At 44.5% G+C, this 26821-nt stretch overlaps 2 protein-coding genes across 5 annotated transcripts in view; one reads left to right on the forward strand and one right to left on the reverse strand.

Annotated features, from left to right (window-relative positions):
- Positions 1–7326, reverse strand: part of GART (phosphoribosylglycinamide formyltransferase, phosphoribosylglycinamide synthetase, phosphoribosylaminoimidazole synthetase) — a 39620-nt gene extending 32294 nt beyond the window's left edge. Inside the window, exons 1-2 of one of the 2 annotated variants that reach the window (XM_074903189.1) lie at positions 7229–7326; positions 1895–3335 (exon numbers count right to left, since the gene is read on the reverse strand). The gene's annotated coding sequence lies outside the window, so the exon portion shown is untranslated. Of the gene's footprint in view, positions 1–1894; positions 3336–7228 lie in introns of those variants that run through there. The other variant, XM_074903196.1, reaches the window with a different exon arrangement.
- A 2364-nt stretch (positions 7327–9690) lies between these two features.
- SON (SON DNA and RNA binding protein) overlaps positions 9691–26821 on the forward strand; it is a 40127-nt gene continuing 22996 nt past the window's right edge. For 2 of the 3 annotated variants that reach the window (XM_074903211.1, XM_074903231.1), the window contains exons 1-4: positions 9691–9962; positions 11684–11850; positions 14251–24927; positions 26199–26359. In XM_074903211.1, coding sequence (XP_074759312.1) covers positions 9841–9962; positions 11684–11850; positions 14251–24927; positions 26199–26359 — 11127 coding nt within the window. In that variant the 5' untranslated portion in view covers positions 9691–9840. Of the gene's footprint in view, positions 9963–10770; positions 10933–11683; positions 11851–14250; positions 24928–26198; positions 26360–26821 lie in introns of those variants that run through there. The other variant, XM_074903221.1, reaches the window with a different exon arrangement.

Genomic DNA, 26821 nt, shown 5'->3' on the forward strand with positions numbered 1-26821 from the left:
CACAGCTAGCAAGGGAATAGAAGAGTTCACTTTCACTGAAAAAAACCACTGGAATTCAGAAAATAGCATAATAAAGAAATAAGTAAGTACATAATTTATAAAATATGTACCTATGTCTTTATTTGGAATTCACGGAGAAGCAAAGGCTAGTCTCCTAAGCTATTCAAAGAATAAGCTGTTAGAGTCATATTAGTTCAACCATATATAAATTACATATACAAATGATGTCACTGCACTGGTTAAAGTGAGAGTTTTATTCACAGAAGTCAAACAGTCCCTGAAGAAGCAATTCAGCGGAGCAGTGAGCAGCTACAAATTGGCAGGTGGTCTTAAGCCCATGTGCAGCATGCAGTACTTCAAAAAATAACCTGAGAACTATAAATCTTAACATATGCAAAATAATAATCTAAACCTCTAAAAAATGGCTTAATCATTGTAAGTAATGAGAATAAACAAAAACAGTTTTGTGCTGAAAATGGCACAATTTATTCCAAGGGCTTTGCATGGCCAGCGAATAGGTCTGATGTGTCCCTCTGCTGTGCGAATCACATCCCATTCATCGGGAGGAGGAACACAGCTCAGTTAAAGAGTTCTAGTCAAAAGGAACAACCCACCTCCCTGATGTAATCCCTGCATGCGTAACACGCAACCCTTGGTCGCTCCCTGTGCCTCTTCCATCAAGCAACTGGTCACTGACCTGTGCTTGCCAATGTGTACAGTGCCTCCCAAGGCAAGCTCAGAGGAAAAAAACCCGACACACACACACACAATGCACTTTGAATACACTCAGGTGATAGCTCCATTTCTAAGAGCAGTGAGAACTCAGATCTCCTCTGTGGTCCTCTCCTTTGCGTGAGGACAAGAGAGGATGACTAGCACAAAGCACATCTCAAACAAAAGGGGAAAAAAAAAAAAAAGATTTCTAAGGGAGAAGCAAAAAGACATGATAGAAAGCAGTTTTTCAGTCAACTGATAAGGCAGGGGTGTGTGCCTCTCCCTCCTGCCAGCTGCTATAGCTGGACTTGTTGATAGCTCTGACCCTGGTGAAACCCGTCCTTTCTGAGGACCTGGACTACACAGGAGACAGCTTCTGCTCTGCAGGCACTATGCGATGCGTCTGGTGAGCCTGATTTTCAAATCCAAGCCCTCTGTAATAAACTTTAGACAGGAAGAGCCCACACGTTTTAGAAGGTATTCCTATGCCATTTGCTACTGTATTTTAATCCATTAATAAAGGAATGATTTGTTCAGAGTGATACTTTTAGGCAAAACATCCAGTCAGAATAAAGACAAAATAAACATGAATAGAAGGATAAAATACAGAAAATTAATACCGAGTTGTTCACTATGAACTAAACAACTGTAGGTAAAATTTAACTGTAGTTTCAGTCGGGGGGGGGACACCAATAGCTTTCTAATCAACAGTGTTTGACAAAATATACATGTTGCAAAATTGCAGAGATGTTTGAATTACAAAACTCCATGATTACTTACAATAAAAAAAAAAAACATGTTGGATTAAAAATCATCAGTTATGATACACATAGTTGGGACACCAAGTTATGCTAAACCTCTTCTTATATTACAATTCAAGCAAAAAGAAAAGATAAAAGAATAAGGGACTGGCTTAATGGATGAATTAGATAAAGGCAGTAACCTAGGACAGAAGAGTGCAATATAAAACAATAAACATTTATCATGTAGCAGGCAGCTATCTCCAACTTAACTATGCAAAACCAGCACATTTCCAGTGCTGTCCAGGGAGTCATCATTAAATTGCAATTTTTAAGGCCAATTTTATCAATAAGAAGTTGAACTATACACATTACAGTTTTCTTACAAGTACCTCAGAACTGAGTGCAGAGGTTTAAACCCAAACAGAGAACATACTCACTCTATCCTATGTGCTGCCAGTTTGAGTAAAGTAGTACTCAAGAGTTCAGATGAGCAAAGAGAAAGGAGATAAGCAGCCTCTGGTTAAAATGTAGTACCCCTGTCCCAATATTACCGCCCCATTGACGACACTGTGCAACTAGCCAATGAACGGGAAAGTCCAGCCATTCCAGCTGCAAAGAGGGGACAAACTTGCACACAAATAGTCTAGGAGTGAGAAGCAAAAACTTTGCAGAGCAGGAGCAGCACATCCTGTTGTTTCTAAACATGCAAAATAAATTCCGTACCACCCCAGGTATTTTTTGCAGTTAAAAACTTTTTTCTAATCAGATTGTAAACATTGTCTTTTTATCTAAAAATGAGGCTATGCACTTTGGCTATGCATAAAAATGAGGCTATGCATAGTCCTATCAACAGTACGAAAGAATAAAGTTCATAATGTACATTCACACTCCGTTAAGTCTACTGCTTAAAAATAGCAGGACAGGCTTGAAGATCCAGTGACACTGTTGCCAGCTAAAGTAACTCACCATGCTGGCAACTCAGTCAAAGAATCACTTCCTTTTTTCCCCTCAAGTAACATATTCTAATACTACTGTCAGCTGGAGAAAAATTAATAATATACATCATAAAGTTTTATATGGGTGCAGGTAAATAGAACAAGCCGTGTATCATATGTTCAAATAAAATTTAACCATTTTATAACAAAATGTGTGGAAGAAATAAGTATCAGCCATTTGTTTTGAAATTCAGCGCTATTTGTGTATCCCACAAGTGGTATCTTAGCAACTTTTACTTAGGGATGGAGGTAGAGAAGAACTTCTGGTGGCAAGTCCCGTTTAGGAAGCTCACATCTAGCAGTGGCAGCCTTTCTTTTTCACACTGACATAGAAAGATGTTGTGTAGGCCCAGCAAGATGTGGCATTAAAATGAAAATTCCAAGAGGCGACATTTCTTTTTATTTTGTCACTAATCCAGGAGTCAAGAATTTGTTCTCAAAACACTAAAAGCCATTCACAAGGTAGATATTTCTTCTGTGAGGATTATCACACACAGAGGTTTTTTTGGAAGCAATATGTGAAATCCTTAAAGATTCCAAAACGGTACATAATTATCTTCAGCAAGTATTGTCTGCTATTGTAAAGAAGGAAGATATGTTTGTTTAAAAGATGTTTTAAAATAAAGACGTGGCATTTCAGATAAGGGTCTGTTACTGAGTCCTTATATGAAGTAAGAACAGAAAAGCAGAAAGAAGATAATCACTCCGTGTATCCATGAGAATAAAACATGAGGACAGAGTGAAGACAAGTTGATTTCCAAAGCCTATCCCTGAGGTTGCCAGTAGTAAGTCAATAGGGACGAGCGTCAGACTAGAGATCTTTATCCTCCACAAAAGGTAGGGCTCACCAAGAAGCTGGGCAACTCTTTCACTAGGTCAGGGCCTGTGGAGCAGAGAAAATAAAGTGAGGAAGGCAAAACTAACAGTATCTGATAGCTTTCCCCATCCTGACTCCTCCACAAAGCAAGGTGAGATTTGAGGTTACCAATTCAGTTGCTGCCCCTTCCCTAATAATAAGGAAGGGACAGGAGCCATCAACTCTTTCTTGAACTGATCCTGTGTGCATACCTGGGGGTTAAACTCAGTTCCTTGGATGCATTTATGAAGATAACTCTATAAGAAAACGTCACCTCCTTAAGCGATTTCTTCCCAAGTTTCAGTTTCATATCGTAAGTATGTGGTGCAAGTTACCTAAACATTTTATCTCAACTAGGTGGAGTCTTGTAATAAGTCATTGCCTTATTACCTCACCCCTAACTAAAGCAGTAAAAAGCTGCAATTAAAATAAGATCTATGCAATATAGCACAAACAATAAAGGGTATGACTGGTGGCACCTCACTGTTTCAGATAATGTATTTTTTTTTTTTTTAAATTAAGCTCCAATGACGTTGTTTTCTCTGTGCTCCTTGATTGAGACACCTGGGTGGAGTGTGTTTTGCTTTGGTGAGCCAAATCTTGAAAACCTGTGTGAAAAAGATGCCACAAACCAAAGATGATTTGTAGCGTCTTAGTTCCAACAAAATTGGAGTGACAATGGTAACACACAGGTATATGTAAAATGTTGCACTGTGCAGCATCCGAAGTGCTTCAGCCCTTCATTAAAAGGTATTTGTTACTCAAGCAGGTTTACACTCTGCTGCAAAAACTTACATGTGCATTAATGCTGGACCCATTCATATATTTGTTGTCACTGAAAGGGGATGTCATGAACCCAGACACTTTCCCTCTCCTTGTACTGGCTCTGGTGCTGACTTGAGCACAGACAATCCACTGAGATTTCATAAAACTAACCTGAGCAAAAAAAGAAAACCCAAAACAAAAAACAACCCACAATCCAAAACAGATTTCTGTAAGATGAACTGTCTTGAAGTGCAATCAGCAAAGGTCTAGTGACAGCAAATAGATGGGACAACAGAGCTGAGCAGAAGGATTCAAGGGCAAGAATTGCCTTTCAGGCAGCAGCAATCTGCTGTATCACAGCACACATTTAACCTTGGCTGCAGCCTACTTAAAAGCTGCAATACCTTAGCTTCCCAACACTGAGATTCAGAAAACCTGACGCAGGCATCCAAATTTCTCTGTACAAAAGATATGGTCCTTGCCCAGAGCATCTTAACTCCTACCTTTCCTAGAGCTTAGGCTACAAAATGGCACAGCAGACACAGCACTTACCCCAAACACAAAGAATGTAAGCCCAGCCTTACTGAGAAGGTTCAAACCCACACCCCCCAGTCCCTGAAGAAGAGCTCTTATCACCTGGCTTTGTACTAAAGGAGAAGGTTTACGCATCCTCTGGAAGTTAGGCAGGAGAAGAAAAAGCAATGAAGATTCACAGGGGACAGGAAAAACACAAAACTGGGAAGTCAATTTGGCTGCCACCCCATTGAGTGTAGTATTAGTTTCTAGCCCTAGCAATCAGGACCATTTATGTGTTTTTTTCATAGACCTGTAAAACTGAAATGGATTGGAGAAGAAGCTAAAACCTAGGACCTCCTACTCCCGACTTCAACAGCTAGGCTGCTGCCATACTCCCTCCCAGCAACCTGCCATCCTTTATTTGGCTCCCAAACTTGCCAACAACCAGGTCTCGTGGTCCCAAACCCCCTCAGGCTGAACCTAGCTCTTCTGCTTTCTGAATTAAAGCTCTTATCAGCAGACCGAGCCATTTCTTAAAGAGTCTGCTGCGTGACATGAGCACACACAGATCTCAGTATACGAGGCAAGCTCCAAGCTGGCCTTCTCGGTGAACCTTGGCCAACCGCTTGACCCTGTTCAAACTTAAAGAGACAAACTGGAGGCTGAAATGCGCAAACCGTAGGTTCACCAACTAGTATTTCACAATTGGCTCACACTGTCCTTTGCTGGTGCAGCTTCCCATTGGTCCCACCACCTTCTCCACCTCCAGTCTCTCCTTCCCTCTCCCACCTGTGTATGCCAAGGGTTTGCAGTCAGAAATTGGGTCAAAATCACAATAATGCTGGAAAGCTAACGCCACAACAGTAACCAACCCAGTAAAGTAAATGCATATATATACACATTCCACTGGAGAGGGTGAAAAGAGCTCATTTATGCTGCAGCAAACGGCTCACCTGACCAGCTGTCCTGTGTACTACACCCTCATATCATCGTGATTGATCGAGAGACCATGACACAATTGGTGGCAAATCCTGTTCACAATTTACCTTCTCACCCAACTGCTCTATCTTGCCCAAGCCAGTTTATGGTCAGAAGGCGAGCTGGATCAGAGAATCAAATAAGGGCTGGGGAGGGAAAGAAATCCATGCCTCTCCACATTTTTCTCCTATGTGGATCGGTTTCCAGGGGGAATTCACCGTGCCAACTGTGCAGACAGCTCTGTTGGTGAAACAGAAAGTACAAAACCAAACAGCCATGACACCTAAACTGGCAAAATGGCCAAAATACAATGATGGAACTGCAAGTTCAGGCTAGGGCAGCATTAGACTCATCCCGAAGGAGAACAACACAGCCTTAGAGAACTTCTGATTTCCTTAGGTTTTAGTACCATGAAGAGTCGTTTAAGTTCAGAGGCCTCTAGAAATAGAGTTTTAGTTATAACATTGGCTTTAAATAAGCTTCTTTTGTTCATGTGTTTTATTTAGGACAAAATCCTCGCTCTCACCTGGCCATAGAGTGTGATATATCACACTGCTTTATAAAAGAGAATAAAACAAGGTAAGTCATTAATGCCTGTGTTTCACCCCTGCAGAAATCAGAGCATCATGCTGAAGGCCTGAATCAGAGCTGAGAATAAAACACACATCTTACATGGCCTGAATTGAGGCTCTGCAAGACAGGCACCTTGCCACCTGGTGTAATCTTTCAAACGGCCAGATTGTGCATTTCCTAGGCTAAACATTACCTCAAGATTCGCTGCTAAAAATAAATAGGATCATAAAGTTTTACAACCACCCTCAAAGTACTAAATTTTGACACTTCAAACTCTATGTAGGAAGCTGGAAGCGCTCGGTGTCTTTCACCATCGATGCCTCAGCAGAAGCTACTAGGTAAGAACCAGAATGAACGGGGGGAGAAGAAATGCCCTTTCTGTTACTATTTCAGTTATACACACAACATAGTGAAGTAAGTATTAACGCTGCTCATTAATTTAGAGTAACTACTGGAGAGAATAAAAAAAGGGGTCTAATGTTAAAGTTGGTAAGCCCCCAACTCTGCAAACAGCAGGGAAAGAATCAAAGTGAGTCAAAGTCCAACATAATAGAGGTTAGAAGTTTAATATTTACTTTAAAGCAAACATTTCACCACTTTTTCAAGCCAAATAGAGCAGAGAAAAAAAACCTCATAGAAATAAAAGACATGTGCATTTTAAAATACTTTAAAGTGCAGTTTTAAAAGTTCTAAGACATCAAGCTCCTCAGAAGTAAATCTAAGCAGGAGAGACGCAATTATATAAGTATCTATATATACGAATAAGCCGTTAGCAACCGTATCCCCATACACCCCTTCACCGCCATAGGCGCGGGGCAGAGCAGGAACCGGGCTAAGCCAAAGCCGCCCGGGATTTCGGGGAAGGCCCGCTCCCCGCGGCCGCCTGGGTGCACAGGGGCCGGCAGGAAGGCGCCGGGCCGCCATTTTACCGCGCGGGCCGCGGGGAGCACATGGCCCCGCCACCGCCTCGCCCCTCCCGCGCCGCCGCCGCCTCGCAGCCCGGCCGTGGGAAGCTGGCAACGGGCAGCGACCCAGACACCCAGCGGCCCGCGGAGCGCGCCTTTCTCCAGAGCGAAAAAAACACTTACTTTCCTTCAGGCGGATTTTAAGGAGCGGGAAAGCATCCTCCGCCGCGCCGCCGCCGAAAACTACAGTACCCAGGGGGGCCCCGCGACATGGCGGCGGGGCGGCCCGGGGGCGGGGACCGGGGCCGGGACCGGGACCGGGACTGGGGCGCGGGGCGGGCGGGAGAGAGAGAGAGAGAAGGGGGCTCTGTGTTACCGGTTGGAGAGACACTAATTGGCTTTTGCACGCAAATTTTTCAAGTCTAGAAATATCTTCCGCTGGGGGCGGTTGCTGCCTGGGGAGTGTGCTGAGCCGGGCCGGGCAGGTGCTGGAGCCGGCTGAAAAACCTTATCTAGATGTAGGTTATTGTTTTTACTTTATGTAGGAAGTAGAACATCGCTCCAGAGGGTAAAGGTGATGGTTTACGGAGTTAGCTGGATAGGGCTGTGCAAAGATTGATTTTGTTTCTACGTCCTCTCAGGGGGAATGCTCCTATGTATCTATCTTTAAGTACTGGGTAGGACCAACTCCTTAGTTTGTATCACACTGAACTTTCTACTTTATGAAGCCAGAGGGGCAACATTTAGTCCAATTTAATGCTTCAGTTGTGCGACAATGCTTTCAATAAAACCACATTTGATTCATAGTTTTGCTTCCCCTTCTCCCCCAAGAGCTGTAACGTAAAAACCTCGTTGTTCTTTGTAAATTAGCTTGTGAAATACAGGTTTAATAAATATCGTTTACATATTTAAGCACGCCTTTGACTCTTGCTTTAAAAGGGAACACATGAATAAATGCTCTAAGTATGATTGCAGCAGAACTGCTATTAGTAAAGCCCTGTAATACAGTGTTTGCAAATTGAACACTACATGTATCAGCAATAATCACTGGTCTTGACAAGATGGAAGTAAAATATTTCATTTAATTAATCTGAAAACTACCTAACACCTAACTGAATGAAGGTGTTTTAACTAAAGGGTTGTGGGGTTTTGCAGCAGAGATGGGAGTGGAGAGCAGGAATAGTTACTTTCCTGTGGGGCTGTGGATCCTCATTTCTATGAATAGTGTTTTTTGTAGTTATGACTTTGTCCGCATTAATTTTAAGGAACCAGAGCAAATATGCAGCACGCACTGAAGTCCTCTTGCTTTTTTTTGGATCTGTCTTCACAATTTTCCTTGTATAGATGGAGGCTTACACTGGTAGGGCTATCAGTGTAGTTAAGCCACTCTGAATGAACTAACTGCAGTTGAAGAGGGTTCCTTTCCTGAAGGTGGGCAGGTTCATGGTGTGGGTTCCCCTTGGCTCCCATCAGAGGTACGATCGCTAATGGGAACAGCTTTTCTGTCTGAAGCCCCCGATACAGACTAAGTTACACCAGTCAAACCTGCTGTTCTCTTGAATACAGCTGCTGTTTTGTTTGGGGTTTTTTTGAAGAGGCAAGTTACCATCATATCCTGCTGAAAGCCTTTGCAGCTTTGTTGTTTATTGGCAAGGCCCCTACTAGCAACTTTATGCCCATGCAGAATATCATTACTTGTTTCTGGGTAAAAGAATGCCTGGTCTAGACAAGGCCATTTGCATCAGGGGAATCTAAATATGTCTGAAATTGTTCAAACATTTTCAATCTCTAGCTCATTGAATACCAGAAATTAGATTCAGTGTTTTCCTAGTAAGATCTAAAATAGATCAATGTTGGCACGGCATGAAAGATACAGGTTATTTGTTAAAGGGTCTCTTGCATTTAACTGCTTTCTGTTTTAAATGTAATAAACTGAGTGTGACATAAAAGTAAGCAAATTGATCCACGTATCAGATCCATTATTTTTCCAAAGTTAATAATACTAAGGCAGACCGCCTCAGAGATATACACAGTAAAGAACAACGCTGCTTTTAAAGGGTCTTGCAAGTGATTATTAAACCGCATCGAATTTGAGGCTGATGCAAATAAAGACCCCAGCAGCATTTCAACGGTTATACCTAGGTTTTGAGGTGTTTTATCTTAGGTCAACTAACCCCCCTAAGTTACTACTTCACGACACCAGAAGAAACTGCATGGGGGGAAGAGTCATCCAGCTGTAGGATTATTTGGGTTTAGAGGACTGAGGATGACAAAGTCGTATTTGTACATACGTGTAGTACTTGAGAATTGGTTTGGGGGCAGCGTGAAGCGACCCCCAAGGTGGCTGTACTCGGGACAAATCGATTTTGGTGCGTTCCAGAGAAACACCTCGGAGCAGGCGCGGCTTTGCAGGTGGACCGGGGCCGGCTTTCACCCAGGCGTCATTTATATCTTCACGGCGGCGGCATTTTCTTTCTCTTTCTTTGTTCCTTTAATTTTTCTCCCATCCCGCGGGGCGCCGGCCCGGCCCGGCAGACAGAGAGCCAGCCCCCGGAGCACATGTGCGTGTCACCGCCGGGCTGCCTGCTCTCACGGCGGACGGGGAGGGAAGGGGGGGGCGGGAGGGGGGGAAGGAGGGAGGGAGGGCGCCTTTCGCATGGAGCCGCTGGGTGAGTGAGGGCAGCGCCGCGCCGGGCCCTGTGATGCAGCACTCGCGTGCGGACAGGCCCCCCTGGTAGGCGCTGCCTGCGCTCGGCGGCGGAGGCGCGGGGCTTGGCCCCGCTCCATGGAGACCAATGGCATCGCTCCCACCCACCCCCACCGGCCCCGAGCCCGCCGGCACGCACAGCCGCACGCTTCAGCCCACCATGGCCCCGCCGCCGCCGCCACCGCCGCCGCCGCTCCGGCCCTCGGCGAGGTGAGTGCCAGCCGCCGGGCTTCTCCGCGGAGGCCCAGGCGGCTCCGGGTCTCGGTGGCCGCCGGAGACGGCCGCGATCGCGGGGGGGAAGGCTGGGCGGGTGGGCGTGCGGGGAGAGGGGGACGCGGCACGCGGGACGGAGCCGCAGGGACCGGCGGTCGCCGGCCACCACGGTGCCCTCCACCGCCTCCCCCTTCTTTTCCTCCCCTCCCCGGTCTCCCGGGGGCTCAGGCGCAGCTTTTCGGTGTACGGGACGCGAGAGGGGCCGAGAACGGCGGGGTGGGGGAGGGGGAGCGTCGGTGTGGGGGCAGAACGGCAGTTAACGGTTTCATCCGGGGGGGGAGGGGGCGGGCAGGGCGGCCCGGGCCCGCCGGGGCTTTGCTGGTCACCGGAGGGGGGGGGAACGGGCAGGGGGGGGGGGGGGGGGCACAGTCCGCCGGGAGGCGCGCGGCCGCCTGCTCGTGGGCGCGCGGCCGGCGGGGTGGGGAGGGCGGGGGAGGTGGGGGCGAGTGCAACAATATGGCGGCGCGGCGCGCTCCTGCGGGGGGAGGGGGAACGGCGAACTTCTCCGAGACACGAGACGTGTGTCGTCCCCGGCCCCCCCCGCCCCCCCCTGCGCCGGAAGTCAGGCGGCGCTGGCGCTCTATGGCTTTTGCTCAGCGCTAGAGCGACCATCCCAAGGCTCGGGGTGGGCTCCCCCCCCCCGGTACGTCACCGTTAGGGTGCAGCCAATCGCGAGGGAGCGTATAGCGAGGACGTCAGCAACGGCCCTCGGCCTCTAGTTGCGGCGGTGGCTTGTGGGATATTGGAGGCCTCGCGTCTCGGCAGGAAGGAAAGCGGAGCGCGGGGGGAGGGGGAGCGGCCGGTGCGGTAGGGCTGTCATGGCGACTAATATCGAGCAGATCTTTCGGTCCTTTGTGGTTAGCAAATTCCGGGAGATTCAGGAAGAGCAGCAGCAGCAGCACGGCGGGTAAAGGGGCCTGTACGGGGCGGCGGGGGAGGCGACGCGGCGGCGGGGCCTAGGGCGCGGGGAGAGGAGGGGTGTGCTGGAGGAGGAGGGGAAGTGCGCGGCCCCGCCTCGGGGCGCGGAGAGACGGGCCGGGGCCTAGGGCTTCCGCGGGTCGTTTCGGCGTCAACATGGCGGGGCCCGGGGGCTCGCGCCCTTGCGAGCGTCTTGAGAGAAAACAGGGAGGGAGGGAGGGGGGGGGGAGGGGGGGTTTGAACGGCCGCACGCGTTGTCTCCTGGCGAACGCGCACCCGTTTTCACTCACGGGTTTTCGGTCTTGGCCTCTTGTATCGGGGCGAGAGGGGAAGAGATGAAAGCATCTGTACGATTTGCCTTACTGATTTTACTACGTTTAAGATCGCCTAGTTTTTCTCAGCCTTATCTCAAAGCAAGCAAAACCTACTGGAGAAGAGTGAGTGATGGGTGCTTATTTTTGTGAGAGGACCCTACACAAGTTCTTACATAAATCACGGGGACTGTGGCACATTCGACAGCATGTTTTCCTCCCTTGTGCCTAATACTCAGTTGTCACAACATGTTCTGTTGTGAATAAGTGACAGTTGATTAGAAGGTAGACGTTTCCCTAAAATCATGGCTTCTTCAAGAAGCTGAAATACTGTTTTGAAGGGTTGAGTATAATAAATGCTTCTGAATTTAAAAAAGAAAGTTAAAAGCTCAAAATTGCTTGTATTATGTTGATATTTTTTTTGGTTAGTGGAAAGGTAGAAGGCCAGCCCAATGGTGACACAATCCCAGCTGAGCAAGCCAACCCTTCAGATGACACTGTTGCTGGTGCTGGGAGTCGTCAGAATGATCAGATAGTGCAGAAAATAGAGGAAGTGCTCTCTGGAGCCCTTGATACAGAGCTGCAGTGCAAATCAGGTAAATGAAAACACATTTGGCAAATATGTTCTTGTTTAAGAAGGTTGTCATAGTGCTTAAAATGGAATCATTTTTACAGAGATGGAGAGTACTTTTCAGTACTGCTCCTCTCGCCAAGCTTCATCTGACAAGTTGTATGTTTATTGTAATGTTTGTTAAGTATTTTTTTGTCTACTGTGATTCACAATCATAGATGGTCAGAGAAATATGTAGTTTAAAAATTGAAGCTGATTACATGAAAGCATTACTTAGTGTATTTTTCTTTACTCTCCATTGCAATAATGCTAAAATGTATAAATACCCATATGTATATATAATTGTGCTTTGTTTTGTATTATCTACTTCACAGTCTCAGTGAGCAGTTCTTGCTAACAGAGCTGGTACTGATAGAAGCATTGTTTGTTGTGTTGTTTTGGATTGGTTTGCAAGATTATTTCTAAAAATAATTTATTAGAATTCAGAACTGTATGATTAACTGCTCTGTCAGAGTAAGATGCTTTGTAGTTTTAAAATGAATAATGCACATATCTTTAAGATGTAGATACTTGGATTGCAATCTTCCAAAGGTTAAGAAATTTTTATATATAGCAATCTCATAACTTCAGTAAACTACTGGATTTATTATGACAAGAAGTTGCATATGAATATCCCTTCTCAGGGGACTAGTCCTTTCTGTGAAATTTCTGAATCAGAAGAGTTAGTGAGATGAAAGCTGTAATTACTGCATTTCTAATTTTTTTGAGTTGAAACATAGGTGACTGCTATGTGCTTGGTAAGTATAGTTCCAGAGTGATTTTTTTTTTTTTTTTTTTTTTAATTAAGAGGCAGTGTAGAAAACTTTATTTCAGACATTCTGTTTGCAAGGTTTTGGGATTGCTTTTTCTTTCTTCTATGTACAGTGGCTTGTTTACCTTGAACATTTTCAACTGTCTTTCAATTATGCTGTACAAGCAGCACTTTTGGCTGGCATCTGGGATTTTTGGTTTTGTCTTTTTATTCTGTCGTGGAAGAATAAAGCAGGCTAACATGGTAATAAGTAAGTGAGACCTATTAACCTGGAAGTTAATAAACTTTACTTATGGTAAACATTTCCACTGTTCATATCTAGAAAGGAGTTAATGTTGCTGTTGGACGACAGAGATTATCTGAAAATGCTTTGTAAAAAAAATGCAGGTCATTTGACTCTGCTTCATTGTCCTCTTTCAGTGCATTCACAGCAGTGTTGGTGGAAACATTATTTTTTGTTGAGCTGTTTATTCCATAAAAATACATGTGCTTAAAACTACACGAGATACTTGTTTATGGAATCTTAAGTCACATTCATTTAATAGTATTGTGGTTACCAACAGTTTTTGAACAATTTTGCATTGTTCACTTGGAGGAATATGCTTTGTAATCACAGCCAGATTATAACTGGAGAATCCATATTGCTACACTGGCCAGTATAATCATTGAAGATAACATAACATGCAAGCAGATTTGAATATATAGCTCATATTTAACAGAAATTATAGCAAGTTGCTTTTAATAGAAGTGCATTTCTCATGAAAACATGTCACTAGACCCAGAGAAGGGTAGGAACCTAATACAGGTTAAATTCAGAGGGAAATGAGGTATAGAATTAAAAGAAGGTGTTTGACACCTCAATCTTCCTCTTTTCTTTCCCCTCAGTAACTGCTTGTCCCTGCAGTCACCTGAATTTATTAGTTACTTTCCCATTTGAAGCAAATGCTCTATTAGGTTCTTGCAGGTTTGCAGTTGCTTGTGGTCCAGTTTGAGCACTGCCTTAAAGCTTGTTTGGAACCGGGGAAGTAGATGCTGGTTCCCCAAATTTGCTCGAAGAACTTACTCAGTGAGGAGCTTAATCAGTAAATACTCTTAGATAATTTCTAACACACTAGTAATATTGGGCTCACTTGCAATTTAAAGCATGGTAGGAGATAATGGACTGGCCACATCTTATACAGTAAGCATATCACCACTTAGATAATTTCTCTGGAAAATGGGAGTTCTTGTCTCACTTCCATGTGCAGCTTGGTGTAGTGTAAAAGTAATCTCCAGCCTTCTGGAAGAGTACACTGCACAGTGGAATATATGTGAAAGTGTATGCAACTACTTTTTAGAAAGGGTCATGCTCCCACTGGAACTGTGTTGCTGACCAAGAATATTTGGTTAGCTTTTTGAAATAAGAATTAGTTATTTTTACTTGAAGTGACTCCTGAGAGGAATGATAAGAGGGCTGAAGAGGGAGTATGTGCTATTTATGTATGTAGTGAAGAAGGTATGAGTTTCAAGTTTAATTTTTTTTGTACCTCTGTCCATGTGCTTGGTCACTAGTCTAAAAGAACGTTTAAAATGTAGTTTTAATACCATTTACAAGAAAAATATCATTTTTTCTAGATGTAGACAAAAATACTGTGAAAAATAGTACTCAGTCTACAAAAAGAAGCTCTACTGCTGAAGATGAAATTCCTAGAAAAAAGTCAAAGAAGAACAAGAAACACAAAAGCAAGAAGAAGAAGAAAAAGAAGAAGAAAAGGAAGAAAGAGAAGAAGCATAAAAAGCAGCCAAAGGAGTCGAAGTTGAGTACACGTCATGCAGAACATGCAGACTTGCAGCCTGCTTCTCACTTGATGCCAGAGAAATCAAGCTCCAAACTGAGTGTACAGCATGCAGGATTTGGAGATGCAAATCTGGCTGTCCAGGTGCAGCCAGAAGAACTGTGCTTAAAAGCAAGTGAGGGACTTGACAGACAAGCTTTAGGACTTGTTTCTCATTCAAGAACTGATTCTCAGCAATCTGCAGAAAATCTTGGAAGTGAGAAGGGGACTTTGTGTGCAACAAACCCTCCATTTAATTTAGAAGGCAGTCAATCTGATATCCAAGAAAATGCTAGTATAACTCAAACTAAAATTTGCACTAGAGAAGAACAAATTCAGCAGTCTCATGAAAATATTTATCCTGTAGCTGTTAACGTGAGTGAAAAGGGTGTTCTTGTTGATACTGGAAATGATAGTTCATCTAGCATCCCATCTGGAGTTGCCAATAAATCTGAAATTCAGAAAGATCCAGCAGCAACTCTAGCTTCAGGGGTAGTAGAAGCACTAAAAGGTTCAGAAGCTATTCTGAAATCTAAAGGCACTGGTGAAGTAAAAGTTTGGGGTACAGCTCTTGAGTCTGAGACCATGGAGGTGTTGACATACTCAGAAGCATCTCTACAATCTGTGGCACAGGGGAGAGCAAAAAGTTTAGGAGCAACTTCAGAATCGGTGTCTTTGGCAACTGATATGACAACAATTCCTAAATCTGCAAATCAGGCAGATCTGAATACTGTGAAGGTAGCTCATGTGTCTGTGGCCATGGAAGAAGTGAAAATTCCAGAAGCAGCTGAAAAATCTCTGCATTTGGGAAATGTGAAAAATGTGGAAAGATCTTTCGAATTAGGGGGTGTGAGCAGAACTTTGGAGCCAGCCCTGAAGCCCTCAGTTATATCTGATAGTTTGAGAGTGGCACAGTGCAGCCCCATGGAGGGTTCAGGTGTCTTGAAGGCAGATGTATGTTTGCAACATCCTTTTAAAATATCTGCAGTGACTGCTGCGACCCAGGTGGAAACAACAAGTGCCAAAATACCCCTGGGAGCAGGAGCTGTTACAGAAGTGAAGGATATTGAGCCAGCTAGAAGCTCTGCACATATGGAAAATGTGACAGCTTTGGAAGAAGCTCTGCAGCCAGTTGCTGTAGTAAAGCCCAAAACATTGGAAACAATCATGGAACCTGTGGGTGTTAGAGCAAAAGATGTCAGAGCAGCTCAAGAATGTCTGCCAGTTCAAGTAGTCAAAGATGTGGAGAGTACCACTGATCCTGCCACAATGCTGAATGCATCAGGAGTGTTCCTACAACCTAAGGTCTTGACAGAAACAAGAAGTGTGGCTAGAACCCAGGAATCTGTGCTTCCAGCAGGATTGACATATGTGAATGTGGTTGCAGATGCAAAAGGTTTAAAAGCAACTTCACAACCTGTAGCGGTTGTACAGACCTTCATCCCCCAAACAACTCCAGAAATCCAGATGGCCGAGGGTTTTAAAGGTCCACAAGCGACTGTGGAAGTTGCAGCACTAACAGGAGTAAAAGGTCGAGAAACAAGTCAAGCTACTCTGCAACTGGAAAGAACTAGTGCTTCAAAAATTTCAGAATCTACTCTCAAGCCTGTAGTTGTAACAGAGGCAAAAGTTTCAGAAGCTACTTTGTTACTGAGACAGCCAGAGGAGCTGAGAGAATCAAGATCTGAGAGTGAATCAAAGGCTGTGGTGGAAGCAAAAACTTTGAAAACAGCTTCACTGCCTTTGCAGATGGAAGGTGTGAAAGCTTCAGAAGCTGTGCATTGTGAAACTGTGGCCAGAGGTTTAGCAGCAACACTAGATTCAGCAGTGTCAAAAGGTTCAGAAATAAATCTAGATAGTAAGGCAAGAGTAGAAGCAGGCTCAGATGCCAGTCTCCTAGCTATGAAAGTTGCAGAGAGAGAAAGGAAAGTTTCAGAAGAAGACTGGCACAGAGCTGGGACAGAGATGAGGACATCTTCATCACACCTGCGTGTAGGAGATCCAGCGTCTGTAGGTATGGCAAAGATACAAGCTTTGAAAACAGTCTTGCAGCCTGGAACCCTTGCAGTGGCAGGAGGGTTAGGAGAAAATGTGTGTTCTGAAGCCAGAATGGGTGGCAAAGTCTTGGAAGGAAGTCCAGGACTTCTTGCCTTAGAGGAAAGGTCAGAAAGAACTCCTGAATCGGTGGTTACATGTGTAAGCATGGAACCCGTTAGAGAGTCTGAGGCATTAGCAGGGATGACACATCTGAAAACCACAGCAGAGAGAGAACATGCAGAAACAGTTGCTGAACCTCTTGGTGCAAGCAAAGCAAAGACTTCTGTCATTTCACAGTCTCAGGTCATGACACATACAAGAACCTCACAAACTGAGATAGTAGGGGAGATACCTGAACTAGCTACCAGTTCTGCCACTGTGGAAGTGAGAGGTTTAGACAACTTGTCGGAAGTTCAGGCAGTTGCAGATGTAAAAGATGTGGAAGCGAGATCAAAAACTTCATACTTAACACAGATGAAAAATTTGGAAATGGTTGTGGAATCTGAAACAAGGACACTCATGCAAGGCCTGGGAGGGGCGTTGGCATCTGAGGTGGTTAGAGAAATGAGGCATTCTGAAGTGGCTTCAGAAGATCCAGACAAAGCAAAGGCAAGTAGCAAAGAAGCAATATTAGAACCTGTGCAAACAGTGACGGTGCCAACTTTAGAAACAAGTTCAAAATCTGTACAGGAACAGATAGTAAGTCATTCAGAAGCAGTATTAGAGTCTTTTCCCAGAGTGGAAGAAAAAGCTATGGCATCAGAAATAGTGACAGAAGTGAGAAACTTGAAAGGAACTTCGGAATCTAAGATTTTGACAGATGTGAGAACTCAGGGACCTACTGTAGAGTATATAATTGCAACAAGGAGGACAAGCACAAAAAAAAATGAGCCCTCGCTTATCAGTGTAAAAGATGTGGAAGAAGCTTCAGAAATGGAGAAAGCAATGAGAGCAAAATATTTGGAGCCAGGATCAGAAGCTAGAGAGGTGAGGTTGGAAAGTATGAAAGAGTCTGCAACAGTAGAGGCGAAAGCTTCTGAAACAGTCGAAGAGCCTGAGGTACACATGGATATCCAAGGTTTGGAAACTTCCCAACAGTCTGAAAATGGGGTGATGAAGGTTGTAGAGGATGCTTCAGAAGCTGTTCCAGAATCTTTGCACACTGAAAAGCAAGAACATCTGCAAGCCGTTTTAGAAGCAAAACCTGGTGCAGAATGGAAGAGTACAGAAGAGGCTCCAGGAATCTTGAGTGCTGTTGAAATGAAATCTTCTGAAGCAGTTCCAAAACCAAGGGACATGAAAGATCTGGAAACAACACTGGAACATGAAGTGACAGCAGAAGTACAATATGCAGAAGGGGTGCAGGGTAAAGCTCAGGAATGTGAGATACTGGTTGAGAAGAAAGACGCAGAGCAAACTCAAGCATCTGAGCCTTTAATAGCAGAAACAGTTTTTAGTTCTTCACATGCAGCAGATGAAAAAGAAACTCCTGAATCTGAAATAATCAGAGACACAAACCAGTTGGAAGCAGCTCCAGCTCACGTGGCAGAAACAGCAGATTTGGAAACAGCTTCTCTTCCTGAGACTGTTGTAGAGCTGAAAGATGCAGAAGGAGCTGTGGGGTTGGAGGCAGAGACAAAAGATTTGGAAGCAGCTCCAGTACCTGAGACTGTTACAGAAGCAGTTCCAGTACCTGTGGCAGAGGCAAGCCAGTTGGAAGTCATTCCAGAGGCTGAGGCTGTCAAAGAAGCAACTCCAGAACAGGAGTCAGAGAAAAGAGATTCAGAAACATCTGATGTGCAACCTGATGTGGCAGCACGAATGAGGGAGACTTTGATGAGACTTGAAAAGGTTATTGAAAAAAGTAGCCATAGAAGCAGTGATAAAAAACATGATGCAAAGAAACAAAAAAGGAGTCGCTCCAAATCTCAGTCCAGGTCTAGGAAGCGGAAGAAAAAATCAAGGTCACGTTCTACTTCCAGGCGCTTGACCTCTAAAAGAGCACGTTCTAGGAGCAGAAACTATTCAAGTTCCAGAAAAAAACATTCCAAATCTAGATCCCGATCTGTGGAGAAGAGAGAGAGAAGAGTGTCTTCCCGAAGGTCCAGGCGCAGACGTTCCAGGTCGTCTGACCGTTACAGGTCTAAATCCAGATCAGCAGAAAAGAGAGGGAGCAGATTGTCTTCTGGGAGGTCCAGACGTAGACGTTCCAGGTCATCTGACCGTTACAGGTCTAAATCCAGATCAGTGGAAAAACGACTGTCCTCTCGAAGGTCCAGACGTAGACGTTCCAGGTCTTCTGACCGCTACAGATCCAAGTCCAGGTCAGTGGAAAAGCGACTGTCCTCTCGAAGGTCCGGGCGCAGACGTTCCAGGTCATCTGACCGCTACAGGTCTAAGTCCAGGTCAGTGGAAAAGCGACTGTCCTCTCGAAGGTCTGGGCGCAGACGTTCCAGATCTTCTGACCGCTACAGGTCTAAGTCCAGGTCAGTGGAAAAGCGACTGTCTTCCCGAAGGTCTGGACGCAGACGTTCCAGATCTTCTGACCGCTACAGGTCTAAATCACGGTCAGTGGAAAAGCGACTGTCTTCCCGAAGGTCTGGGCGCAGACGTTCCAGATCTTCTGACCGCTACAGGTCTAAATCACGGTCAGTGGAAAAGAGAGGGAGCAGGTTGTCCTCCTGGAGATCCCGCCGCAGACGTTCCAGGTCTTCTGACCGTTCTAAATCTAGATCCAGGTCTTCAGAAAAGAGAGGGGGCAAAGAATACTCATGGAGGTTCAGACATAGAGGGTCTGGTTCCTCTGATCGTTCAAAATCTAGGTCAAGATCTGTTGAGAAGAGAGGTCGGAAGGCATCTGTCCGGAGGTCTAAACGTCAGCGCTCAAAGTCCTCTGACCGTTACAAGTCTAGATCCAGATCAGTAGAAAAAAGGGATCGAAAGCAATCATCGCGGAAGTCTAAACGTCAGCGCTCAAAGTCCTCTGACCGTTACAAGTCCAGATCCAAGTCAGTGGAAAAAAAGAAGGAGTCCTCACGAAAATCTAAGCGTCGCCGCTCAAAATCTTCTGAACGTTATAAGTCTAGGTCTAGGTCTGTTGAGAAAAAGCGCAAGGAATCTTCAAAAAAGTCCAAACGTAAACGTTCCAAGTCCTCTGATAGTGTTAAGTCTAGGTCCAAATCTATAGAAAAAAGAGAGAGTAAGTTATCCTCAGTAAAATGCAGTAGCAAGCATGTGGAGTCTTCTGAACCTCAAGAGTCAACCAGATGTCTTGAAAAAGTAGTTCCTGAACCTTCTTTTGCAAGTGACGGTAGCTCCTCCAAATCCTCTAATGGTCCCATGTCAGAAGGAGTAAACGGCCCAGAGCTGCCACCAGTATCTGAAAGTGAATTAGCCAAAACTCTTGATAATCTTGAGAAAAGCTCCTCTGTTGAAAAAACAGCAGGTCTGCAACCTTCTGTGGTGTCTGAATTTGATAGCTTCAAAACCCCAGATGACCAGGAATTGAGATCCATGCCTACGGAGAAAACACAGGTTTCAGAACCTTCCGTGACATCTGAAAATGGATCAGCCGAAAAAGCAGTGACTCTGGAGTCTTCATCGATACCTGAACTCACATATTCCACATCCAGGTCAAGTTCCTCATCTGTTGAAAAAGTTGGAGATGCAGAAAGTTCTTCAGCAACAGAATTTCAGCTCTCTGCATCTCATGAAGAAGAGTCAAGATCTACCTCTGTCAAAGAAATAGAGGGTCCAGAGCCTCTTCTGCCATTTCGAACTGGATGCTCTATATCTTCTGATGATTACAAGACAATCTCCTCGTCCTCTGGAAAAACAGAGGTTCAGGGGTCTTCTCTGATAACTGAAAGTGCACTCTCTGACTTGTCTGATGGTCATGAATTGAGACATATCCCTGTCGCAAGACCCTGTGAAGGTTTGTTTTTTGAAGTACCTGAAAGCGAACCTTCCAAGTTGGCTGACAGCTCTCAGTCAAGGTCACTATCTTCTGAAACAGTAGAGGCTCAAAAATCTTTACCAGCACCTCAGGTTACATGCTCTGCATTCCCTGATGTCTGTGAGTCAGCCTCCTTGCCTACTGAAAGGGGCCAGATGCAGCCTTCTCTAGTTTTTGACCGTGGATGCTTCAAGTCTCCTGATGGACATGAATCAGGATCCAGCTTTGCTACACAAACAGAAGAGCTTCCATTGGTATCTGAAGATGGGTCCTTCAAGTCACCTGGTGGAAATGAACAGAGATCTTTATCTGTTGAAAAAGTCAAGGCTCCAGATGCTTCCTTGACATCTGAGTGTAGTCCTGTTGAAATCTCAGGTGACCTCATTTCCACATCATCTTTTGAAAAAATGCCGGAAGTTGTAGTGACAACTGTAGGACACGGCTGCAAGTCTTCTGAAGTTCATGAGTGCAGATCATCTGTTGACAAAGATTTAGATGGCCCGACACTTTCACAAGTACTTGAAGTTGACTGCTCTGACTCTTCTCAAATGCATGAATCAAGATACCTGCCTGCTGGAAGAACAGAAGGTACAGAATCTTTCCTCATGTCTGTAAGTGGAATTCCTGTGTGCCATGATGGCCATAAATCAAAATACAATTACTTTGAGAAAACGGAAGGTGCAGAACTCTCGTTGGCATCTGAGCTTAGGTGTTCCGTCTTCCCTGAAGGCTATGAATTGACATCCACTGCAGTTGAAAAAATGGAGATACGGAAGCCTCCTCTTCCGTTGGAAAGTGGGCTCTCCAAGTCTGCTGATAGTCATGAATCAGTAAGCACGTCTACTGAAAAATTACAGGCCCCAGTGACTTCTCTGACATCTAAAGGTGGGGTTTTCCTGTTGCCTGATAGTCATGAATTGAGACCTATCCCTGCTGAAAAAGTAGAGGTGCGAACGTCATCTGAACTGCAATGCATTGCATCCCCTGATGGTCACAAGTTGAGATCTGTCTGTGATGAAGAAATACAGGTGCAGGAACCACCTCTGGTACTGGAAGACGGGTGTTCTGTTTCCTCTGGTGGTCATGAGTTGACATCCGCTGCTTTTGAAAAAGTTGAGGTAGACGAGCCTTCTCAAATGTCTGAAAATGAATACACAATAGGGCTTGATGGCCCAGAGTTGACATCAACCCCTGCTGAAAAAACAGAGATGCGGGAGCTTTATCGGATGTCTGAAGAAAGGTGCTCAGTGTCCATTGAGAGCCAGGAGTTGCGGTCACCCCCAGTTGAAAAGATAGAAGTGCAAGTGCCTGCTCTGACATCTGAAAATGAATATGCTGTATCTTGGGAGGGCCAGGAGTTGAGATCTAGCTCTCCTGAAAAGGTAGAGATGCAGGAGGCTTCTGTAGTACCTGAAAATGAGTATGCTGTGTCTTCTGAAGATCATGAATCGTCGTCTTTCCTTGCTGAAAAAACAGAGGTACAGGAGTGTTCTCTGTTGTCTGAAAATGAATATGCTGTATCTCCTGAGGGCCAGGAGGTGACAGCCAGCCCTGCTGAAAAAGAGGTGCAGGAGCCTTCTGCAACATCTGACAGTGAATATACTATCTTCCCTGAAGGCCAAGGTTTACAGTCTACCCTTGCTGAAAAAACAGTGGTGCAGGAGCCTTCGCTAATATCAGACAGTCAATATGCTTCATCCCCTGAAAGGCAGGAGTTTCTCTCTGCTCTTGCTGAAAAAACAGAGGTGCAGGAGTGTTCCTTGCTCTCTGAAAATGAGTATGATGTATCCCCTGAAGGCCATGATTTGAGGTCCAGTCCTGTTGAAAAAGAAATGGAGGAACCTTCTGAAACATCTGAAAGTGAAAGTTCAATGTCCACTGATAGCCAAGAGTTGCAGTCTACAGTTGCTGGAAAAACAGAGGTGCAGGAGTTGTCTTTGTCTGAAGGTGAATGTGCTATGTCCCCTGAAGGTCAGGAGCTGCAGTCTAGCCCTGCTGAAAAAGTAGAGGCTAAGGAACCTTCTCTGACATCTGAAAATGAACATGATCTGTCCCCTGAAGAGTATGAATCAAGATTGACACATGCTGAGAAAACAGAGAATATGGATTCTTCTTTGATGTCAGAAAATGACCATGTTTTGTCCTTTGAGAGCCAGGAGGTAAGATTCACCTCTGTTCAAAAAGCAGATGCAAGGGAGCTTTCTCCAACACCTGAAAATGAACGTGCAGCATCCCCTGATGGCCAGGAGTCGAGATTCTATACTGTTGGAAAAGTAGGCCATCTTGAACCATTGACACTAAATGATCGAGCCTCAATGTCCCCTGATGACAGTGACTTGAAATCCATCCCCACTGAAAAAATGGATGATGCAATGCCTTCTTTAATGCCTGAAAGTGGGTGCTCCATGTCCCCTGATGGCTACAGTGTGAAATCTGGCCCTGGTGAAGAAGCAGGCGACCTAGAGGCCTCTTTGATATCTGAACGTAGACATTCCATATCCTCATATCAGGAAAGTCATGACCTGAAATCTCCCATAGAGGAAGAGGGTCTAGAGTCCTCTTTGACTTCTGAACATAGACGATCTGTGTCCCCTGAGGACCATGACCAGAAATCTACCATAGATGAAGAAATGGATGATCTGGAGCCCTCTTTGACATCTGAACATAGGCGCTCCACGTCCCCTGATGAGCATGAGTCAAGATCTAGCATTGGTGAAGAAGCAGAGTATTTGGAGCAGCCTTTGACAACAGAACGTAGATGCTCTGTGTCTTCTGATGAGCATGAGTCCAGGTCTACCGCTGGGGAAGAGGTAGAGGATGCAGAACCCTCCTTGACAGCTGAACGAAGAGACTCCACGTCCTCTGATGAGCATGAATCGAGGTCTACCACTGGTGAAGATATAGAAGATAGGGAGCCCTCTTTGACAGCTGAACGTAGACACTCCACATCCTCTGATGACCGTGAGTCAAGGTCTACAACTGGTGAAGAAGTAGAGGATTTGGAACCTTCTTTAACAGCTGAACATAGACGTTCCGTGTCTCCTGATGGACGTGAGTCAAGGTCAACCACTGGTGAAGAAGCAGAGGACCAGGAGCTCTCTCTGACAGCTGAACGTAGACACTCCACCTCCTCAGATGAACATGAATCAAGGTCTACCACTGGTGAAGATGTGGAGGATATGGAACCCTCCTTGACAGCTGAACGAAGAGATTCCACATCATCAGATGAGCATGAGTCAAGGTCTACCACTGGTGAAGAAGTAGAGGATATGGAACCCTCTTTGACAGCTGAACACAGACGTTCCACATCCCCTGATGGGCGTGAATCTCGGTCTACCACTGGTGAAGAAGGAGATGATGTGGAGCCTTCCTTGACAGCTGAACGAAGAGACTCCACATCGTCAGATGATCATGAGTCAAGGTCTACCACTGGTGAAGAAGGTGAGGATGCAGAGCCCTCTTTGGCAGATGAAGATAAACAGGATTCCATGCCTCTTGAGAGGTTGGAGGAACAGGACTCTTCCTTTATACCAGAAAGCCAGCGTTCTGAGTCTTCTGAACGTGAAAAATCTAGATCCAAATCTGTTGATAAAATATCTGACAAAGAGTCTTCACGAAGATCTGTAAGCAGACGCTCGAAATCTCGCCAAAAGAGTCGATCCACATCACTTGAAAAAGTGGCAGACAAAGAGTCTTCACGGAGATCTAGACGTAGACGCTCCAGGTCTACTGTTCACCAGAAGAGTAGATCCACATCTATTGAAAAAACAGCAGACAAAGAATCTTCACGGAGGTCTAGACGTAGACGCTCCAGGTCCACTGCTCGCCAAAGGAGTCGATCAACATCTGTTGAAAAAGCAACAGACAAAGAGTCTTCACGGAGGTCTAGACGTAGACGCTCCAGGTCCACTGCTCACCAAAGGAGTCGATCCAAATCTGTTGAGAAAACAGTAGACAAAGAATCTTCACGGAGGTCTAGAAGCAGACGCTCCAGGTCTTCTCAGCGCAGATCCCAGAGGTATGATACAGAATCCCGCTCTAGACGAAATCGCTCCAGATCGGTAACTCGGAGGAGAGCATCAAGATCAAAATCTAATCGTCGGTCTCGGTCTAGCTCATTGTCACGTTCAAGGCACAGGAGGAGGAGTAGGTCCAGGTCAGCATCCAGAAGGCGGCGTTCTCTATCAAGAGACAGGCGTAAGAGATCTCAGAGAAATAGATCAAGATCGACTGACAGAAGAAGAAGAAGATCAGATTCAAGAGATCGTAGAATATCACTCAGATTACGGAGCAGAAGTCGAACACCTATTCGTCAAAGGCGATCGAGGTCAAGAGGAAGAAGACGGAGCTCTAGTAGGTCTCCAATTCGGCTACGGCGGTCAAGATCTTCAGGGAGAAGAAGATACAGCAGATCACCTGATCGTCGTAGGTCGAGGTCATCAGAACGATTTTCAAGCAGGTCACCTAAACGTCTTACAGATTTGGGTAAGTGATAGTTCTGTTTTCGGTAGTACCATGGTTAGGTGATCCTGCATTCATTTATATAGTCTTATTTTAATGTATTTCTGTAGCATTCATAAGGAGTTTTTTTGAAGTTATTTTGTGCATTACTTTTAGACAGTGACTTCCAGTAAGAACTTTTGTGTTGGAGGTAGATCAATGCTTACCATTTGGACGAAAGTGTATTTAGAGAGGTTATATCTTGGTTATAGAGCCTTTATACAAAGGTAGTATGTTGCAGTCTTGAGGAACGCTGTTCATTGTAAGAGTAAATGCCAAGTACTCTCTGAAAAACTTAAAAATTTCTAATTTTCCTGAGATCAAATTGAGCATGAAAGAGCATTTGAAAGTAAGTGCAGTTGGAGAGTTCTTCGCTCTGTCATCAGCTGTAGTGCTTGTTTATCTGTTTCCATTACTGTCTTGCCTTTTTCCTATGGTAAAAACTTAATGGGAAAGGAGACTTGTTTCTGAAAATAATTTCAGACCCAGGTGATTGGAAAATACAAATCCCTAATGAACTGCATCCCTTCTCTGTGACTGAAGGGAGGCCTTACAATATCCTTGGATCATAAGTTATGTAAGGAGAAAGAAGGTTTTGAGTTAAGGTCATGTACAGTTTGTGGGGAAGCTGCCTTTGGTGGACCTTAGGTTCTGATCCTTCTAATCCTGTACCATGGAAGCCCCTCTGCCAGAGAAGTATTTTTGTAAAGAACATGAGATTTACTGAGCATCCTTGGATCTGCTTTCATGCTTTGATTATGCAACAAGTCTGTACCTATATACTTATATTGCTTAAGAAGTAGAGGAATATTGTTCTTGTAGGATTTTTGTAAAGCTGTATGCTTGCAGAGATAGTGGTAACTCATTTATTTGCAAATGGGCAGATAAATAAGACTTGCTTTATTTTCATTCCCTATTTCTGTCATAGGACCACATGTGCTCTTTTTCCTTAATAAAGCAAAATACTGTTTTATTAACAGTTTTGCGTGTAATTGTATTTTATGCGAAGTGCACATTTTACTCAGTATTTCTGGTTTTTCTGTTGGTTGGAAGTAACTTCCAGGCTATGTACTGGGGGACTTAAAAGGTCTTGTGTCCCCCTCCATGCTTTTCAGAGGTAGCTGGGAAGTAATGCACAATGAGGGTAAAATCTTGTGTTTTCTCTTTGTACTTTGTTAGTCTGCCAGAAATGCTTATTTATTATTAAAGCAAGAATCTGTAAAAATAATAATTTAAAAAAAAAAATAATTTTTTAGACAAGGCCCAGCTACTTGAAATAGCCAAAGCTAATGCTGCTGCCATGTGTGCTAAGTCTGGAGTTCCCTTACCACCCAGCTTGATGCCTTTGTTATCTCAAAAGAAAGACGACAAAGCCAATCAGAAGTCATCAAGAGATACACTGAAGGAGCTCACTGAGGTAAGTGAGAACAACAGTATCAAACGTGAAAATAAGCAAATGGGTTTTTTTGTGACAGTAGGCAAGCTGTCACTCTGTGTGCTATCTTCACGTGTAAGGTGGCTTGTGGTTTGAGCCCTTATTCGACAAGTTTTTTTAAGTAATGGAAACAGGGTTTTTAATTATTTGGAAATGCATGAAATCCAATTGTTTTGCTTTTTTTGGTTTTGTTCTAATTTTGTACAAATGGGTAGTTCTTGCACTCCTTCAGTAAAAACTGAAAGCTTTCACTTCTGGTTTTTGGTTCTGGTGTTAGTCATGTTCTTCTATTAGTGAATTTCACATTGTTAAATGTTATCTTTGGGTTAAAAACCTTGTGTTCGGTTCACATATGTACTTTAATATGCACTCCAAGATATTTTTAGAGAATGGCTGTTTTAGTTCTATCCCATTGCAGTTCAGGTCTACAAATGGGATGGTTTT

Source organism: Athene noctua, chromosome 1, assembly GCF_965140245.1.
Source record: "Athene noctua chromosome 1, bAthNoc1.hap1.1, whole genome shotgun sequence".
Classification (NCBI taxonomy): Eukaryota; Metazoa; Chordata; class Aves; order Strigiformes; family Strigidae; genus Athene; species Athene noctua.